Here is a 22,216-nt window from a genome sequence, read left to right as displayed (position 1 = left end):
GAATATCCGGCGAATATCAAACCTGCTGCTAACTTATACCCGCTCGTCCCTCTTTAGCAGTCCGCAGACAGACTCTTCTCCCCCTAACAGCTAGGCTAATGAAAGGAGTGAGCACTAAGCAGTGAGGGCTTTTTCATGCTAACAACCCACTCTCAATTGAACTGATGTAAATGAGAGTATTGAGGGCACACACACACACACACACACACACACACACACACACACACACACACACACACACACACACACACACACACAGAGGAAATACTTTTCATGACAAACTGTCTATTTTCTTGATGGTTGTAGGCCTATCATTGTCATGACTTCCATGCCAGTAAATCTGAAGCGCAGAATTTTAAATGAGCTGCAGCAGGAGTCAACTGAAGTGAAAAAGTGAGAGACAGGCAGAACGAGTGGAAGGAGATGGCAGAGAGGCATAAAGAACGAGGGAATGGAAAAGGAAAAGACAGAAACACACACACACACACACACACACACACACACACACACACACACACACACACACACACACACACAAAGAGAGAGTAGGAGAAAGACAGGGGAGAAGTGACATCACATCTCCCTGCCTCTCTCTCTCCCTCTTACTGGCACCTTTGCTCCACTTCTCGCCGAGGAGGCGCACACTCAGTTTCTTTCTATCCTCCTTCGCAGCTCACAAAAAGGGGCTGGGTCACACGGAGAAGGGGGAAGAGGGAAGGCAAAACATTTTTAATTTTGACAGGATGAACAACACTTTCCTAAACATGGCGTCGATAGGCGACTTCGACCCGCTCAACGCATCTATTCCTGCCACCAAAGTTGAAATCACAGTGTCCTGCAGGTAGGGGAATGTGTCTGTATTACCTGGTTTGAGCCTTTTCCTTACGGAAGTCACCTACTTCAACTCCGTCTAAGTTTATGTTTAGTTCCAGTTAGGCGGCTTTTAAACGACTACAGCATCGAGAATGGCGTGCCGTGGACAAATGTCACTTTTACGCTATAGCGAATAAACGTGAAGATGTCTTAGCTAGCTTAGCTAATTAGATAAGTGTGCCCACTTGTCACTTTTATGCCACTTCAACGCTGTTAAACCAACTATTTCATAATGATAACAGGACTATTCTCGAAAAAGTGTACGTAATACGTGAATACTATGGTTAAAAATTGTAACGTTAAACCCAGTAAGGTCAGTTCAAACTCACTTTTAAGTATCAGAGACGCGTTAACGTTACACGGGCATGTTTACAGTGATACTATGAGAACACTGGTGTTTCATGGCTATTACAGACACACTGTCGGACACAGTCACACTTAAATACCATATGTAGCCTATAATATAGTGGTAGGCTACAATAGGAAATAGGGAACAGTTGGATACGGTATGAACTGATGATTTGATGTCACTGTAAATGTCCGACTTGGATTCCCTCCACTGTGTCTGTACAGCTTGGATGCCCATGAGTTATTACTTATTATTTAGGAATTCATACTCTATCTGTGATCTGTTATTGTAGTATTTGACAGCTGACAGTCTTGCTGTTGTTGTTGGTTGGTCACCTGTCAAGAGAGAGGCATCATTATGGCTTCTGGAAAGCTAAAGGTGTTAAAATCATTTCTGTATAATGCAGTTATGGTGTGTGGACATGCGTTTGACAGAGAAAGCAGGGGACAAGGCTGGTGTGTCTTTAACCCTCTTTGAAAGAGGGCTTTCTCTGTCATTTAGGGTGGATTTTCCTATCTGCATACAAGCTGGGTGAGAAATGCAGAGAATGTGGTTTATTTCTGCCTGACTGGTGATCCACAGATAGGCTACAGGCTGTGCTTCACAGTTCAGCCACATTTTCTGAGGAGCCCCCTGTATGGGAATCCAATTAAACGTTTCATCCCTATTAAATTAAATGGGTCACTACATCTGCTGTCATTTACCATTAAGAGGTTATTTCATACACATTTGAATGCTTATTATGGAGAGAAAAAATGTACACAAAGAAAAAGCTGTTGAAAATGAACCGGTGTTATAGTGTCATACGGGTCCCTGAAGCATTGTAAGAGTCATTGTAAAATAGGTTGCAGTGTAGTGGAGTTCCTCTCTGTTGATTGAACTTTCATTGGAGACTGTACAGTGTGTGTGTGTGTGTGTGTATCTGATGATATTCAAATATGTCTTGCCTGCAGTTATTCAAATGTTGAAAAGAAATCTTCTTGTAAAACTTTTACTGAATTTAGAAAAAACATTTTCCTTCCCTGGGGTTGGACAGATAATGCAATAAATAAAATGGAAACGTTGTTGCAGCGTTCATTTTGGCAGTGTTGGTTTTTCCCTTCCGTCTTTCGGTTTTGGTTAGGTTTTTTTTTTTTTTTTTTTTTTTTCAATCAAGCATGATGTTGCTGATAATGCTGGTAGGATTGTGATCATATTTAAATAGTTGACACATAAGGCTTTTGTGTTGTCATTAACACAGTCCTAACACATTTTCATTGAGGCATTAATACAATTGTTATCTTACACATTAAGTGGAATTGACTTTAAGCATGCTACATGAATCCATTTATCCTTTTTGATTTCCAGTAACTGGTTTAATAAGAGTGCTGCACAATTAGGCCATACTTCAGATGTTCTAATTTTGTCTAACTTAATCATACAGTATTTTGGCACTGTTTTTTAAAAGTGTATACGTGACATTGATTGCCCACATGCTGGCACTAATCAGAGATCAAACTTTATATGACGTTACTACTACCCTACTAGTCCAAGAGGAGTGGACAGAAACGGTTTCTTGCCCTGCCTGAGTCCTTTCAGATACTGTAGTTACTGTATTTCCAGAAGATTTTAGTACCATCTCCTTAGTAACAGAGACAATGTCATCTTCCAGCAGAATATATGAACATGTTGGGCAGAGTTAGTTAATGTCTGAGTCACCCAGCTCCCCAGTCCCCAGGGGGGGGGGGGAGTGTGTTTTGGTGGCTTTCCTCCCACCTCCAACCTGAGGTGGAATGCCATGGTTACGGCCAAGTGTGTGGCCAACGCATATATGTTTGTGTGTGCTCATAGCACATAGGTTATGTGTTTGTGCATGTGACAAGTGGACACAAAGGGCAGTGTACAGTATCACCATGGCTACTACTTTTTAAAAATAAAAAGTTTCCCTCTGTGTGTGTAGGTGGGTGTTAAAGTGAGAAATTTCACCGGGGAGACAATGGCTTAAGTGAAAGTAACGTGAATGAAAGGTCGTTGTAACATTTTTAATTTTAATGTTTTGTAATGTGGTTGTAATGGTAGACACTGTCATTTATAGGATAGGAGAGAGACAGAACAAAAGTTTCCATCTTAACAGGTCATTTAGTTGAGTCTGTAGAGTTTGAGTGCATCTTATGTTACAAATGCAACAATCTGCATGGGGATAAGCTACTTTGGCTAATTTCCAATGCAAATCAGCATTCTTAAAGTGTACAATCAGGTTTTTAGATGTTGACACCTGTTTCAGGAACTGAAACAGGTGTCAACATCTAAACAAGTGACACATAAAGTGACACATAATCATCTATGCTTTCACGTTTACATGCAATTTGATATTCATACTTTGCAAATCTTTTTAAGACACTGAATGGCTTGTTAAAATGGAGAGAATAAACCAAGGAAAGAAAAAAAAAAAAGGTTGAGAGACTGGGAGCTCTCATTCGAAGTAGCTCTCCTCATGTAATTATTGTTTAGTCAGTGGTGACATAACCATTGCAGAAATATTGACTGATGCTCTTAGCCTGCATCTCCAGCTAATTCAGAAGATGCTATGGGGATGAAGTAAGAGCTTGGTTTTGACTCGGGATGATCGATGGGAGAGCCTGAGGTTTCAGCTGGGATCGATGCGCCACCAACTCTGCCCACTGCGCTGTACAAAAGCCAACATGCATAAAAGTATGTTTACACATACTGTATAGGTCTACATATATGAATGGCTGTACACACAAACCATTCCTCACCCACAGTCATACAACAGTCACAGAAGAATAGATCCCCTGATGCACTTACCAGGGGACTCTGCTGTGAATGGCAAAAATATTCCATTACTTCATCGATTGGACCAGCTGTTACCTGTTTTTGCACGCACGCACACACGCACACACACACGCACGCACGCACGCACGCACACGCACGCACACCCAAAAGCAGTATTTCTCAAAGAAAGAGTGTTTGTTGAGTAAGTCTCAAATGACTACTGACTTACTACAGGTGCTGTGATTTAATGTGAAGGTTTTGTGTGTGTGTTTTCCTATTATGTCTATAAGAGTAGGGCTTGGAATCAAAAACGTCAATATGGAATGGATTAATCCGCGTTATTTTTTTCTCAGATTAATTAATCGAAATTTGACAGCCCTAACCTAACCTGTATATATACATACATATACATACTAGAGGTCGACCGATAGTGGATTTTACCGATACTGATAGCTAAGTTGGGCCGTATTTGCCGATAACCGATTAATCGACCGATAGTATTTATAACTTATACAGTTGACAAAATACATACATTGTTTCAAAAAAAGTCCAGACGCTTTTGCCAATAATCAAAATAATAATGTCATATTTATTGATATTACACCCACAGCAATGCTACACAAGCATGTGTGTTGTCTAAAACAGTTCTCCTACATATTTGGAGTCATCCAGTGCAAAAATAAACATAATGAGCATTATAATTCATATAAAGGACAAACAATCTCAAAACAGTGACGCCATTCTTCTCTGTAGAACGGTTTAGAACGGTAACAGACGATCTCTGACCTGGAGGGATCTATCTTTCCCACTATATACTCTGTGTTCTCGCTTGGATGCCCATATAAGGCGTAATGTGTGACGGACCTGCCTTCCCATTGGTTGAAAACATAAACAAAGGCATCATGGGAGATCCCCTTGTCGGTAGCACCTACTGTCTATGGGTAGCACGGAGTTAGCGTCAGAAATGACCGAAAACGTGATGAATTATGGACATCAAGTGGATAAATCTTGGATGTAACAGTTTGGATTTAATGCTCAACAACCCCGAAAAAAGGCACAAGTTCCAGGCTGGATAGAAAATCACCTGTAGAGGCTAGAAAGACACCAAAGACACCCCCGTGACGGTTAACTCGTTAGCTTTTAGCTGCAGCAATCAGTAAGTCTCTACGTTTAACTGTTATTAAATGATCTAAATATGAATCAGAGGTGCCGTTTGGGATCGTGGGCGATCCTTTAGGGTTCTGATTCTGACATTTGGGTCAGACTTGCGTTTATTTTTGTCAGTGTTTTAACCGCTTGAGGTAAGTTAGCCTACTACTAATGTTTAGCGTCATCTCAGCCTCGAAAGCAAACAAACATACTGTTGTGCTGTTCTTTCTCTACTAATGCAGCATCTATTCAACAAATTAATAACTTTATAATGATATGACAAAATGTACTGTATACATACCTTTTTGCTGTAGATGCTTTAAACGAGCATCTGATGTCAGCCTTCTCCGTACAGCCTGTGCTCTCCGTGCAGCGCGCAGTAACACGTGTCGAAAATAAACACCAGGCATCAGTGATAGTTTTTATTTCGCCTCTGTAATGCATGATGCCAGCAGACCCTTCTCAGCTCTCGCGTACTGTGTAATGAATGACAGCGCGCGCTTCTCAGCTGCTCCAGCAACGGACGCAACCATCGGTATGGATTTTTGCCGATAACGATAGTTCCACCAATCAACTATCGGTGCCGATTAATCGCTAAAACCGATGAATCGGTCGACCTCTAATACATACATTGACATGACATTAGTCGTCAACGCAAGTCTTTTTCCTACCAGCATGATAGAAGAGTGAGAAATAACACTTGCGCACAAACGGATGATCTGAGAGCGATTAAAAAGGAGTGTTTTTTGAGTAGGATCGAAACGTTTTTTTTGCCCTAATGTCTTTCAGACAGCTTGACATCTTTCTCTCTCTCTGTATTGCCATGCATCCCAGCACTGTCATCAAACATTCTACTGTTGACAGTAAATGACTCTCAGATCCTCTCTCCTCCTCTTCTGTCTACCTTCTCTTTGCTGTGGAGCGAAGCAAAGGAATAAAAAAAACCTTTGCCATAACATATTGGTAGTAGTGTAAATGAAAGAATTCAGAGAGAGGTAGCTAGGGCTGGCTTCCTCCTGCATGTATTCTTACAACCTGCTAAATTGGAACACATAGTCTTGGGTATGACCCTCTGACTGCATGTCAAGTCATATTATTTCCCCATATGAGGCAGCTTAGAATTTTCAAAAGTAAAAAAAAAGGCATTGGTCTTAATAGGTCTTAACCGTCATGTATCTAAAATAATGTAAGTCCATGTATAATCAAATGGTTCCTGACTGATTTCAGTAAAGCCTGGTTTGGAAATGTGAAAAGAGGCCAAATTTGAAAACGAGGTCATATTTGTGCAGGCCTGAAGGCTGGGACACGCGACTGCTGTGATCCTAATGGATTCACTCAAAAAATGTGTCATCGTATCAACTTCAAACCACAAGTAGTCCTGCAGCTTTAGGTATTTCTTGTCATGCCAAATATGAGTTAAACTACCCGTTACATAAAAGTAGTTTAGGCTAATCTCTTATGGCAGCTTGATGTTTTTCTTAATCAATTGTGTACAATTGTTTGATGTGGATTTGATGTGTGTACATTACAAGTCACTTATCTGGTTTACTAAAGCAGTGGTTCTCAACCTTTTCGAGTCGCAACCCCCTCCCAGAATAATATGGTTGGTGTTCGCGCCCCCCCCCCCCCAACCCCCCTCAACAACAAGAGAAAGAGAGCTGCAAACAGGTGTCTACTCGCCTCCCCCTGCCGATTTTGAGTGATTTTTGTGAATGCTCTGATTAAAATAATGCTTTGCTTTACAGTTTAGTTTTAGCAGCTAGCCCCTAGCATTGTCCAATGTGTGCCAGGCTCTGTGGAATTTTGATGCATTTGTGACTTTTTCTCTCTCCCTGACCCACCTTCAGACCCCTTTCTGTGTTCATGAAATGTACCAAACTCAAACAGTAATGTAGAAACCATTCCCCATCTAGAATACGTAATTTCATTTTTTTCTCCCTAACCCTCTGGCGAGCCCCAGAAATGATCTCGCGACCCCCTTGGGGGTCCCTGACACGGTTGAGAACCACTGTACTAAAGGACAAAAGTCTACAGTAGACCAATTTTTAATCAAGTGTCTATTACTTAAGCACTGCCTCCGGAAACCACAGGTGAGAGTGTACTCCCCAGTGGAACCAATCTAAACTGTCATACAGGAGCTGGATTACTGCAGAGTGAATGGAAGCTTCTTAGCCTATGCTCGTCATGGCGTTCAAGAGGTCGCTACTCTTCCTCCTCATGGAAAACCTGGCCATTTCAACAGGCCCATTTGGCAGCATGGTTGTTAGTATGTGTTGGCAGACACATACTGACAGTTTGAAACTGGTGAAAGACTCCCCAATGAGTAGCAACTAGCACGAGTAACATCTCGTTCCTTCTCTTGTTCCTCTGTTCCTTCATTTTACCAACTACTAAGAGCACTGCTGTAGCCCATCGGCTGATACGCAGCGTGTAACCAGACCTTTTACATTGGTTAAACATTTTGCAACATAACATGATCTCCTACTGCCAGTAGTTCTCCAAAACCATATTAAACATGCCTGGTGGATAATTCATTTTATTGAGATGAAAAGCCAGCTGTGTTCAACACTGGATGTTTAATCAGGGGCTGTTTTACACCTGTGATGCCAGGTAAAGGCAATTACCTTTGTACGTATAAGGACAAAGAACCAGCAGTACTGTATCCAGACAACCAATATCAAGGTAAACGTGTGACATACTGTTGGCAAATTTTAGAAGCGGAGGAGTTAAGACTAGTTTGTCTCTCAGTCAGGCCCTCATGTTGCCTACACAACCAGTAAAGTCTTTTAAGAACTTTGTACAGGAGAGTATTTGTTTGCACTTAACACACCGTAGCCCCTTTCAACCGTTTTTGCTTATTTGTTGTTTGTACTTCCCATGTGTCACATTGCACTTTTTGTGGTATTTCTAAATGGCATTGTTTGCCAAAGGAATTTGTTAAGATGGCAATGGCACCTCTCTAACATCACAGTTGTACTAAGAAAAACCAGCATGGCAGCCATTCTCAACACAAACAAGTCTGCCTGAGCTCTCGCTCAATGCAGGTTGTGGTCCACAGTGGATGTTGAAGGCCGATACAATGCCAATAGTTTTGGACTGAAGGGTTTTTAATGTCCTTCTGATATTATATAGGGGTGTGAATCTTCACTGGTCTCACGATTCAATTCAATTACGGTTATCCTGTCAACGATTCGAAAAGATATCACGATGCGTCACCTCATCTTATTATTATATATTACGACACATGGTTTTCATCGACAAATTCAAGCAGTAATACATGTATGAAATCCCCTTTTTTTTATCGTATCTGCTCTTAAAAAAAAAAAGACACTTCCTGAATGTAGTGGAGTCTGAACACAGCTGACAACAGACAAAAGGCAAAAAAAAAAAAAAAAAAAAACAGTGAGCGGAAAATCAACATGTAACATCAGCTAACGTGTAAGCTGAAGGACAAAATGGTCAGCAGCCATTGTAATCAATGTGTCATTGTAATATTGACATTGGAAGTAATATTACACCACCAGAAGCACAGAGATGTCGATGCTCGATACAAATGAACCAGTGCACCAGGATAAAGCTTAATTGCACATAAATCTGGGAATATTTTTGATAAATTGAATACAATGTGGAATCGATTTGAAGTTTTGTTAGGCGATGCTACTGTTGAGGCCTTTTCATTCGTAAAGGGTCTAAACAAAAACCATTCGAATCTTGAACTTGTGAGGATGTAGAACAGATATGTGCACCATTGAAATGTTTCCAAAGAAAAAAAAAAAATTCATTTATCACCTTTCCATTGATTTATTTTAAAAGGGGTCAACGCTTTACTGAAACGTGCACGTGATTAGTGTGTGTGGGAATTTCCTTTTTTCTTTGGAAATGGATCTTTGTGGGGAATTGATTCCCAGCAACACAAAGGGAAATGGGAAAGGGCAAGTGGTTTGTGGGTTGCCTTCTACTAACCATTGAACTGTTGCCAAAACTTTATAAGATGTACAGTATCTTCCTGTCCAAAAGTATTTTTGCAAATTAAGAGAAACACATAGATTTTCCTGACTGACTGCAATGCATTTCAGTCTCCATATTGGTTTTGGAGCAAAGTTCATGCATTCATTGTTGAAGGAAGTTAGAGAGAGCACAAATAACCACATTCTAATACAAGGTAAAGAGACTTATATGCAAACAGTGATTTGGTTGAATCTCACCAGGGGAAGCAAGTTAGCGGGGAAAAAAACTTCAGGTTATTGGCCACAGCCAAGAAGAGGATGAAAAGTAGGTTGATAATTGTAGGTTGTGTAAGGCTGGATCTTACAAAAACAGATGCCCACTTTAGATTTTTGAGCCAAGATTTATGGAAAAGCTTGACATTTCACAGTTTATTTTGACTCCAAGCAATTGTTGTAATTATGAATACAGTCTTAGTCATCTTAGAAAAAAAATCCCTCAGAAAGAATTTTATATGTTTAGATTTGATGTTGCGTGTTTCCATGCAGTTTTGTGTTTCAGAGAATCGCTCTCATTTATCATTGAGCTACATGAGCGGCAAAGTATTTGGTGCCATGATATATTTTTTGAAAGAGAAAAACTAAAGCTGATGTAGTTCCTCTCCTGAGGGTCATATGTTATAAATTGTATCCTGTGGCCCTGTGGCACGTCATTGATTGTATTGATTCACATTTTAAAACTCGCCATTTCTCTTGTAAAGCAACTAAAGAAAATCTTTCACCACACAGCCTTATACTTTGCGTGTTAGGGGTGAGCCACTTACCCTGCAGTCATGCAAGACCCGCTATCTATTTTCAGGTCCCTTACTCCCACTCCTTCTATGGAAAGTGATTGCGCTGACCTTTTTGGCCCCATAGAACTCACATAATGGTTCTCTTATTGAAGACGCCGCTGACAACCATTACTTTGAAGGGAAGACAAGGTCGCCTGCTGCGCGCCGGTTCAATGCCAGCCAAAAGCACAAAAGGATGTGTGCGTGATGACACGGCGGCCGATAACTTTTCCTCTCTGTTTACATGGTGGTTCTGAGCAGCAGGGAGCGCAAATGATTTTGGATGAGAGGACAGTGGTGCTGGCAATCAGTGAGACAAAGCCAAATTGAAGAAACCCTTTCTGAGCGGCCACAAATTGATGGCATTGTCTTGACTTTACTACCTCTGCTTCTGGGTGTGAGGCAGAGTGTGTTTTAGGCTGCTATCAGAGTAGGTTTACTCTGTGCAAGTTTCTGTGTGTGTGTGTGTGTGTGTGTGTGTGTGTGTATTCTGTAATCAGGTTTGGACTTTTTCTAGTCAGGTCAGTAAAGATTTATGCACTCGGGGAAAATGACTATCGACCTCCTACCTTCTGTTATCTTCTCCCTGCGGGTGCTTTTCTACATAGGCCAACAGACACTGTATATGTGCACTGTGTCACAACATGCGTGTGTTAAATTGCACTGTACACCACACGCATTTTGAGAACACACACACACACACACACACACACACACACACACCACAGTGATACAGTACAATGCCTCTGCTCCATACATCAAGCTGTATAGCTGCGGCAGGAAAATGGATTGATAAAGATCTGACAGAGAGGTAGAGCGAGTCATTGGCAAAGGTTAAGGGCTTCACACACACACACACACACACACACACACACACACACACACACACACACACACACACACAAACAAACACAAAAACAAGTGTGTACCACTCTACTAGTACATGCAGAAGCAATAAGTGGAGGGGTTATAGGTGTACATGTTGACCTTGCTCTCAAGGTTAGACAGCTGTGGTGTTATTTTTAAAACGCAGGTGATAAAACATGGTCTCAAGGACACACACACACACACACACACATACACTTCTTTCCCATCAGCAACTCAAAGGCAAGCTACCCTGAGTCAAAAATGAATGATTGCAAATAACAGATTAGGCCATAACATTTGACTTTTTCCGTTCCTTCTCACTGACATTCCTGAAAAGTTACTGTGACGATTATATATGTAGAATCCCATCTGCTATTGCTGCGTACCATTAAGCCCTGAAGTCGGAGGTGGGAATTGGGAATGACGTCACACCCGAGTGTGAGCCGCGTTCCAGTTACAAATCGAAAAAACAGAGGTAGGGGGACTCTAGCCAGGTTAGCCATTGTTAGCAATACCAGTTGATAACCGTGCATTATGTGGTATTTTGCGCATGCAAACACCGTAGCAACCTGTCCACAGATATAAGATGGACAATGTTGTGTGTACGACTGATTTAATGAAACACAAATAAGACCAAAGTGCTAAAAAGTATATACATTCAGCTTTTACTACTGTTGATGCTCGGAGCAGCCATATTGGATTGTGAAGAGTTTCTGAGAACTTTAGGGGGCGTTCCAGTTGACTTTTCTGACTGGGAACTCGGAAAATTCAGACTTTCCAGTTCAACTGCAATATGTATTCATGTGGATTTTTGATGTTGAATTTGCAGTGTAAGAGACAATTTTGTCAGTAGTGTTTAGCAGACTTTCTTCTCCGGCATTCTTGAGAATATTCCTGGGGAATAATTGAGCATCGAGACCAGTTAACCTTTGGGTCAAACGGGCGTTAAAAGCTCTGCTCAATGGGCCAGCAGAGAACGTGCTGAAGTCCTAATTGCAAATGAATTCATCAATAACTAGCAAGATGTACAGCAGAAAGCCTTAGGGAGCAATTCATCTGAAGGACTGCACACGGGCTGACACATACAGTTTAGACACATGTACGTATGTGCCTGTATTAAAAACATTTAAACACTTGCACATGCACACACACTCACAGATATTTGTGCTGCTGTATCTCCCGTCAGTCAGAGAGTTGACATTTTCAGCACAAGCCACACACACACACACACACACACACACACACACACACACACACAAAAACACATTTGATGCTCTGACATTTTATTTCACTCTGATGTAGATTGCCTCCGCGGGACATAAAGCCATAATAAAACAAATCAAAAGATCTCCTATAAATGCTGCCAACCCAATTAGATTTTTTTTGACATTTTGGGTGTGATATCTGGATAGAAGTTGGCTATATCTGATTAGGACTTTTCCTCTGCTGATTCACAAAAGAAAGGCACAACACTACAAACCGAGCTCTCGGATTGTCAGTGCAACACAGATTTGAACTATTTGACAAGTAAGATTACTTGACGTACAGTAAATCACCCTCACAGCCCTATTTACTGCCAGAGAGAGGCGGATACAGGGTGGGGGGAGAGAGAGAAACTGGCTGGCCTAATGAAGTCATCTCCATCCCAGTCACATAGCACAGAGGCTGTTTGAATTCCTCTAGGGATGCTGCCTGCCTCCCTCCCTGTCTGTCTCCCCCTCTCTCTCTCATGTAGAAGCCTCTGGCCTGCACATCCAAGCATGCGTCTGTATTTCTCTCACATGCACTCACTCGCCATTCTGTTGAACTCATTGTACAAAGGCCACAGCACACATGTAAAGGAGAAAAAGGGAGGTATGGAGGTCAATACTGTATGAGGGGAGTCAGAGAGAAATACATCAAAATACAACTTCATCTTCCTCCCTCCCTTTTCCTCTTGCCCTGTTGTCGCCTATGGTAGCTCTGCGGAGCCTCATCAACCATGCACGCATGCTTACACACTGTCGAAATTATTCATACAGACAGACATGTGCAGACACAATCACAAACCAACCGCACACAGCTCACATAGGCACATTTATGTTTTTAAATACATGCACGGCTACTGAACACACACAATTTGGCTGCTTGACAAATACCATCTGAGCGTGTCCCATTTACTGCACACTGACACTGACATTGTAGTATGAGAATAGACTGTATGACTGAGAATAAATTATAAAGTCATATTACATTTTAGACACATCTTTTAGTTAGCAGCTGAGACATTTTGCCTTATTGAGCAGTTCCAAGCATGCGAAGGCCAGCGACGTGTGTTGAAGATGGTGGAAACTATAGGCGAGTTGGACTGAACTGCACTGAAAGCGGTGACAAAGGCAATTAAGGTAAAATGCCACTAGCACAGATGTGTGTGTTGTCCATGACGGATGTGTATATTGTTGCAGGTCTGTGTGTAAATGGATAGTGGCATGGCATATTTCAGTGTGTGTGTGTGTGTGTGTGTGTGTGTGTGTGTGTGTGTGTGTGTGTGTGTGTGTGTGTGTGTGTGTGTGTGTGTGTGTGTGTGTGTGTGTGTGTGTGTGTGTGTGTGTGTGTGTGTGCGCGCGCACTGAGATGTTCTCTTGGCTCTCCCAGCCCTTGTCAAGAAGAATTAGGGCAGCCCTCTTAGAGAAGCAGGGAGAGAATACAAGCTGCTGATGCTCCCCTTCAGAGTGAGTGAGTGTGTGTGTGTGTGTGTGTGTGGGGGGGAGAGATTGGGGGGATTGTGCAAAGCATGTGCTTTTCTTTAGGCTCTGTAACAAATAGTCATCAGTAGCAAATTGGATAGATCAGTAAAATTGCAGATTGAAAGAAGTGACGGAGAAAAAATTAGAGAGCACAAAAGGGAAAAAAGACGAGATGCGGGTACTTACAGCATTGTGCTCAGCGACCTGTTGAGAGCATCTGAGCATGCCCAGTTGTCTCCTCTCGCTCCACATGTTTCCAAGAATATCACACACACACACACACACACACACACACACACACACACACACACACACACACAGCGAAGAGTCCTGCAGTGGTTTATGTAATACAGAGAAGTGCGTGAAAGGCCAAGAGAATAGAAGCTCACCTTTATTTAAATGTGTGTGTGTGTGTGTGTGTGTGTGTGTGTGTATATATATATATATATATATATATATATATATATATATATATATATATATATATATATATATATATATATATATATATATATACACATATACACACATATACATACATATATATCATATTTTGAAAGTACTCAATTCTGGATGTTTTCTTGTAGACGTTTGGAGAAACCACCTTAGGAGACATTAAGGGCAAAAATAAAGATCATTTTTACACTAGCACCTAAATAGCAAAGATAAAGTACTTAGAAGTTACAACTGGAAGCTATATGGGGATGGAACAGGCATCTCTGGTGTAATCAGCGAGTGTTTGCTCTGTGTTCTACCTGTGCTGCGAGGCAAGGAGATTGGACCTACATTTATGCATAATATAGATGTGTCATGAATCAGGCCACTTCTGTATGACTAAGGCCCAAGCCAGTGTGATTGGATGAGCTACGTCACACTGTGAGAGTGGAAAGAGAGCGGTCAGATGTACAGTACACATATAAAAGGCCAGGGGTCTCATTTATAAACGTGGCATACGCACAAAACGGGGCTGAATATGTGCGTACGCCACTTCCTACGCAAAGGTTGGGATTTATAAAAAACAAACTTGACGGGAGAATGTGCGGTCCTCCACGCAAACTCTGACCCATGCGTACGCACATTTTGGAGACAAAATAGGAATTGGCGACCAGATGGTGAGGTGGTGAACTGAAGTCAGACTGCAGAAAGCAAATGGGAATAACGATTACTCGTAATATTTTCAAGTATTGATATGCCTCACGCACATTTTTTCACTCTATATCATCCACGTTACCATGAAGATTAAACCCAGCAGTGTTATTTGTGCTTGTACTGAGTGATACTTGTTCCATAAACACATTGTAAAATCCAACTCAAATCTTCAATAAAAATTTGTTCTTAATGTTTAATCGGCGCTGTCTCACCGTCACATTATCCACTACGGAGCACAGGAGGAGGAGATGGCCCGACTGTATGGAATACAGGATAGCATCAAATACCCTAGCATTAGATAACGGCAGAACACAATGTAGCCTAAATAAGTAAATATCTGTCTTTAATACTGTGCATATATCATCAAATGTCAAAGTCTGGAAATACAGCCGTTGTCTCGCGCAATCGGTACACTTAATGCCCTCGTTATCAGTCCGAACTTTAATACTGTTCGTGACAAAACCTGCATGAAGAAAAGTGTGTTTGCCTTTTAGACTTTCTTTCATCTGCTAATTGTATCTCGGGGTTGGGGATACCACTAGTTAATGCTGTGATTTTGGCACGGTGTTAACAATCACAAATTGTTGTAAACGTATAAATACTGCGGTGACCCCCGTGCATAATGCTGCATGATGGCACACTGGCACTGCAGGAGGACTATGCCAATGGAAGAATCAGGAGAGAAAGAGACTTCAGGGACCATGACGATAACAACACTCTGTACCAAAGGTTTATTAGATCTGGAATACTGGACCTACCGGTATCGTAAAGCAATATTAAAGCAATTTGTGTATTTGTTGTATGTGTGACATGTAGACATCCAGAGTAGTTGAACTGGAAAATCATTAAACTGTATGCAGTAGGCGTGCACGATTCAGAAAATGTCATGATTCGATTTTTAGGCACAAGATTCGATTCAAAATCAATTTTCGATTCAAAAACGATTCTTGATTAATGGGCGCCCAGATAGCTCAGTTGGTAGAGCAGTTGCTCATATATAGAGGTTTACTCCTCGACACCCGGCCCGGATTCGACTCCTTGGCGGGATGTCATTCCCCCATCTCTCCCCTTTCATATCTTCTGCTGTCCTATCCAAAAGGCTGAAAATGCCCAAAAACATCTTAAAAAATAAATTGAGTATCACAGTATGTAAATTTAGTTACTTTTCCCATGTGATTGCAGTAGATAATAAAAAAATGAATTGATTTTTGGAATTCTATGAATCAATTTTGAATCGGTAGAGCTTGAATCGCGATACGAATGTGAATCGATTTTTTTTTGCACACCCCTAGTATGCAGGTTGCTCCATGTGGTTCTCTGTGTGTATCTACATGTCTGTAAATGTATCTAGTTCAGTGAGAAGGTGTAGTCTCTCCACAGAGCCTATTCAGGTCACGGTCAAACTGAAAGAAAGAAAGAAAGAAAGAAAGAAAGAAAGAAAGAAAGAAAGAAAGAAAGAGGGAGAGTGCGGAGGGGAGGAAGAAGTCAAACCAAAGACAGAACAGGAATTAATGCACTGGGCTCGTACTGGGAGAAATCCCCTTTTTCCCTGAGAAGAGGACAGCGTAGGTGTGTGACTCAAGGTGTGTGTGTGTGTGTGTGTGTGTGTGTGTGTGTGTGTGTGTGTGTGTGTGTGTGTGTGTGTGTGTGTGTGTGTGTGTGTGTGTGAAAAGCTCAATTATGGACAGAGATGGTTTGAGGGAGCAGAGGTGAAGCAGAAGAAATGTGATGAAAAGACAGCACAGCACATGTATCAGGCTTGAGAGCAGCAAGTCCCAGGTATCAAGACAGCTGTAGGAGAATCACATGACCAGAGTGATACATGTCATGATACTGCCTCGTAGAACTATAAAGTTTAATCTTTGGATGAAAGCCAGCCATTAGAATAAATGTCAGATGATGGCACAGATCAGGATAACTGGTTCAATTATAATGATAGGTTGCTTTCCTCTGTAAACAACGTGCAACGGCCAAAGCGAAGCCTCATTCATAGAGCTACATTAACCTATAGCAACATGAATACAATGTAACAAAATCAGTTTTGATGGTATTGGCATCATGCATTCAGAAGTATACAAACTCTAGGTCATTTCAGGTCGAGCTGAAGGCAGCGGCTGATTCTCTTTAGATGCAATTTTTGTATATTGGGTTTTGCCGAGCATCTTAGAACAAGCATTTTGGTGTGCTCTCACATCACTTTTAATTTTTTGTGATCAAATGTTTTTTTCTTCTTCTTTTTCTTAAATAGAGCAAGAAAAAACGCACATCCAGTATACAGATGCATAGAATATACAATACAATACATATACATATTTTTTTTTTACTGGAGTTGTTGGGTCTTTGTAAATTATAGTGTGGTCTAGACCTACTCTATTTGTAAAGTGTCTTGAGATAACTCTTGTTATGATTTGATACTATAAATAAAATGTAATTGAATTTTGTTTCCCCGCATGCCCTCCCCGGTGGCGCCCCTCCCACCCCCCCCCAAGATCTCAGGATAAAGCAATACAGCATCACACATTACTTGCATCAAGCATAGACAAAAAACAAACAAGATCCTCATCTCACTAGCTCCTTTACCTTATCACACGCACCAGCCCCTGTCACATCACTTTACTAATACAGATTGGAGGGTTTTAAGGCTTCTTGGTTATAAAACTGAACACAAATACCGCTGACATTAGGTGCAAAGAATTTTCAGATCCTTTGTTTGAGTAAAAGTACAATGGTCACAACATTTAATTATGAGCGGTTGCGGAATGAGTGTGAAAGAAGAAAAAAAATGTGTGTTGATTTTTTTTGTACTTTTTTCTAGTCTTTGATTTTTTAAATATTGGATAATTATTTAATCGATGAGAGGTTTACAGGGCAAATCAATCACAATTTTAGTGAAATTGCTAACAACTCATAGACATCCAAGGTGAAAAGGGGCCCCAGCTAGACTCTGCTCTTTTTTCAAGGGCTCACAAGCCAAAGAGGATGGGAACCACTGGTTTAATATGTAATTATAATCTGATAAGGCTGTAAAATAAAGGCAGTGGAGTTGAAATTACAACATTTCTCTGTAAAGTTGCATAAAATGGAAATACTGGAAGTACCTGAAAAAGTACAGAAATTGAGTACATGTACTTACCTGTAGTTACTTTCCACCACTGACTCTGACTAAGCCAATTCACTTATGACCTGCCGATGACTGACTGACTGAAAACCCATTAGGAACAAAAACAACATATGATATAACCTTACTTCAGGAAAGTAAAGTAGATCAAAAACATAACGACAAAAAAAAAAATGTTACAGCGGTTTATGTACAGAAGGAGAGTTATAGAGGGAAAAAAGTTCTTTTAAGTGACAGAGTTGAAAGTAATATAAATAACTGCCATGAACCACAGCCTCTATGCTCTGCACCACCATGTTCTGTAGCTATTAAACCCTCTCATCTTTCACACTCTCAACTTTTTCTTTTTCTCTTTGTCCATAGTTAAGCCTGGACACACACACACACACACACACACACACACACACACACACACACACACACACACACACACACACACACACACACAAGTTTCCTCTTCAGAGACACCGTTTGGTACGGCTAATCAGACTGCCTGCCTCTTCTTCCTCAGTGTGCAACTCTTTCACTCAACAGCTGTACTGTATCTTTCTCTCAACTCTGTCCTTTCGCAGTGTAGTTCTCAATGTCTCTACTCCCATTCTCTTTAATTTCCTTCCCCTTTCTTTATTTCCTCTGTTACTCTTACTTCTATCTCCTCTCCTCCATTGGGCTAAAAAAACTCATTTATTTCTGAAGTGTAGGAGAGTGTTGTGAGGGTTGTTTTTTTGTTGTTGCTGTTGTGTCGTCCAGGTAACACACTATCAGGGACACGGCCTCTCTCAAGCCAGTCCAAAAGGGGAGAGAGAGAGAGAGAGAGAGAGAGAGAGAGAGAGAGAGAGAGAGAGAGAGAGAGAGAGAGAGAGAGAGAGAGAGAGAGAGAGAAATGGGATAGGAGGTGAAAGGAGAGGAAGAGTAAAGCTAGAGAGGAGAGATACCACAGCGCTGATGGAATCCTTGCTTGTTGGGTGGAAAAAAAAACACACACACGCACTCTCAACTGTCAGTCAAGTCAGTCAAGTGGCCCCAATTGTCTGTCAGTAGTTGCCATGGCTACTGCCCCCATTCTGCCGTTATCGTGTGGCTCTCCCCGCGAACAAACACACAGAGGTGTGTCTTCCAGTTTGTGTGTGTGGAAGAAAACCAGGCATTTGACATAATTGCAGAGTTGTCATATCAGTTAAAGATGCTTCCTCACCATCTATATGACTGTCCCTATTGTCCCTCGTTTGTGTGTGTGTGTGTGTGTGTGTGTGTGTGTGTGTGTGTGTGTTTCCCGCCCATCTGTTGGAAGATTTCACTTCCTGTAGCTGTGATTGACAGTTGTCAAGGGTGATGCATGGCCAGGATGGCAGGGGAACTGAACTGGTATAGTTTGCCCCCAGGGAGAAGAAAGCATGGTTTGACGGCAGCGTAGACTCTTTGATCAGATCTGAGATCAGCACTTTCTGATCTGCCGATGACTGAATGTGTCCGTGATGCGGGCATTGTATTTGGCTTGTTTTCGATGTGAATATCAGTGAGTTGTACTTCAGAGCTGAGTGGTGAAATATAAGATTGAAGTTGATTCAAACTGTACATGAATAGTGATGTCATTTAGCAGACAATATGATAAAAAAAAAAATAGCATGGCAATTGTCAGAGAGGATGGGTCATTTACCATTAACTTAGTAGACCCCAGTTTAGTTCTCTCAACTCGTAAAAAAACAACCATTTGGAGATACAGTTTACATTGGATAGTGATGCAATGCATTAAGATGATCCAGTTTGATGGCTTTGGTCATACCATTGGCGACTCATCACATACACATATCTGTAGGCTATATTGATGATTCAGATCACATGTTGATTAAATGTAGGATCTGCCGTAGAACAGCATCTAGTCTGCCGAAATGAATTAGAAGAAGATACTGCAAACCCAAAGGAACCAACGTGGTAAAACTGGAGCACATTGAATGCTTTATTTAGAGGCTAATGCAGCATTTTATCATTCCTATCCATATATGCATGCCTAATTTCTCGTGCAATAAATCTGCATATTTTCTGGAGATGGAACCCAATCAAAATCACCGGAAATGTCTTATAAAATCAGAAGACATTGAACTGCCATTCTTAGAAAAATGTCATTTTAATATATCATTATCATGTCATTTTTATATATATATATATATATATATATATATATATATATATATATATATATATATATATATATATATAATAGCTTTACTGAACTTTGACATTTGACATTTCACGTCACAAACTCATTTGAACATGTGCTTACTGCTTCTGGGTAGGCGTCATAATCACCTAATGGGGGTGCTTTGCGTCATGTGCGGTCTCTTTTCTTACTCAGTAATTGCCATAAAAGCTGTATGTATAGGTGACACTTGAAAAGGGTGCTGCCATGTGATGTCGTTTGGCAGAAATAATTATTTTTTTTTCTTTTCCCCCCTTCTAAACCGATTTTATCACAGAATCACCAAACATGTATACTGCCCAGAATCTGTAATTGATTAGATTTTCTTTTTTAAAGGATAATCAACCCAGTTATGGCTGACTGAGTCACTTAGGGTTTTAGATACGTTTAATTATTTGCAGTGGGTTTCAGTTAGATGTGGTAACAGATTAGAAGAGAGAGATTAAACAAAAAAAAAAAGAAAACATGAAGTGATTCACTCAGATTCCAGAGCCAGCAGAAATGCCAGAGGTGGTGTTTTTGTGGGCAAGGATGAGAGATAGAAAGAGGCTGCATCTAAACACACCAAAGCCTCCGGGAAATCTATTGAAGAAATCAATATTTTTCGACACAAACGAGTACTTCACTTTACCATTTACGGTAGGATTCCATTGCTTGTCGTCATAGCCGATTCGCTGATTGATACATTCATCGTTTTCTGTTAAGAGACCTATTGTACTGTCATTTATTTGACCAAAAAAAGCCTAAAATCAAAATCGCACATAAATCATATCATACGAGATTATAGCGTTTGTGGGAAACTCGCTGCTAAAAATACTAACACACTATTTAAATGTGGTACCTTTTATTCCTGCAGACCTCTCTGTGACTCGAATGGCAGCTTTTAGCTTTCCGCTGAGAAAAAGAGAGAGAGAGAGTGAGCCATGACTCATTCACAATATCCTCTGAAGTGGAAATCCTGAAAATGTGTCTTACTCACACACACACAACTCGCGCGCAGGGGGAGCCTATTTGGAGTTCCACCATGTCTGATGTACTTTGAGCAGCAGCCAGTCAGAGAGTTTGGAGCATTACACACACACAGACACACACACACACACACACACACACACACACACACACACACACACACACACACACACACACACACACACACACACACACACACACACACACACACACACACACACACACACACACACGTCATTTGATTGATTCATCGTTGCTTTTGGTCTTTTAATAGCATTAGTTAAAAGTAAGAAAAACATTGAATATTGCGAGCCTTATCTTCTAAAAATCAACTTGATTCAGCCGTTACTAGGCAACAGCATCTCCCACCTGCTGGACCAATGAAGTAATATTTGACAGAGTTAATGCTAAGTTACATGAGTTGTCCAGATCAGGAAATACTGTATAAATATTCTTTTTTTGCAAATGTAAATATCTTAGCTGGATTATTGTCTTTCAGTGTTTTTGCTGCTAAGGACAGACAACACAATAGGCAAACACACACAAGTAATTTTTAAGTCTGCAGTGCACCAGACGTGTGTGTTTTAGGATTATGGGAAACACCTAAGTGCCATGGGACATGAAACTGAGCCAAGTACTACAAAAAACTGCTTCAACTTCCCCAAACGTCTTGCAAAAGTGATGACAAATCATTGTGCCAAGTGCCTTGACAAGGTAGATACTTGTACCGATACCAATACCGTGACTTCGATACCGGTTCCTAAATTATACTTTTTTCAATACCAATTTTATTAAACAAAAATAAATGACATTACAAATGACATCACAAATCTTTTGATTCATTTTTCAGCTCCTAATACGTGAGCCCTGTCTCTGTGCGTAACTGACCCCCAATTTCCACCGGCTGCGTAACGGCTGCGTATCCGCTCCAGAACGGCGGCGGAGTCCATAGGTTTCCATTAAAGTCAACGTGTGTATTTCCACTGACTGCGGAACGGCTGCGTTCGTCCGCAGCCCTCCGGAGCAGATACGTAGAGCTTCTATTTTTGCCGGACGCCGGAGAGCTCCGCAGCAATTCAGCACAGGGCAGATTGTGCGGGACAGGAAGTCGAGCACAGATACAAAATAAACATCCGGTTAATTTTCAAAATAAAATCCACCGTGCTCACGGCGGATCATATTTCCCTGCACTACACCTTGAAAACACAGCACAGAGTTGTTTCCCCTCTACTCCTCTGGATGGAAACAAACTGTTGTTGGTTTTGTGTTT

General features: G+C 41.0%; 1 protein-coding gene across 1 annotated transcript in view; it reads left to right on the top strand.

Annotated features, from left to right (window-relative positions):
• Positions 1–585: 585 nt before the first annotated feature.
• LOC116054609 (copine-8) overlaps positions 586–22,216 on the top strand; it is an 84,256-nt gene continuing 62,625 nt past the window's right edge. Inside the window, exon 1 of the mRNA XM_031306244.2 lies at positions 586–841. Within this exon, the coding sequence (XP_031162104.1) occupies positions 744–841 (98 nt within the window). The 5' untranslated portion in view covers positions 586–743. The remainder of the gene's footprint in view (positions 842–22,216) is intronic.

The sequence above is a fragment of the Sander lucioperca genome, chromosome 20, assembly GCF_008315115.2.
Source record: "Sander lucioperca isolate FBNREF2018 chromosome 20, SLUC_FBN_1.2, whole genome shotgun sequence".
Classification (NCBI taxonomy): domain Eukaryota; kingdom Metazoa; phylum Chordata; class Actinopteri; order Perciformes; family Percidae; genus Sander; species Sander lucioperca.
The sequence above is the reverse complement of the archived record's forward strand: the minus strand, read 5'-3'. Positions and strand labels throughout refer to the sequence as shown.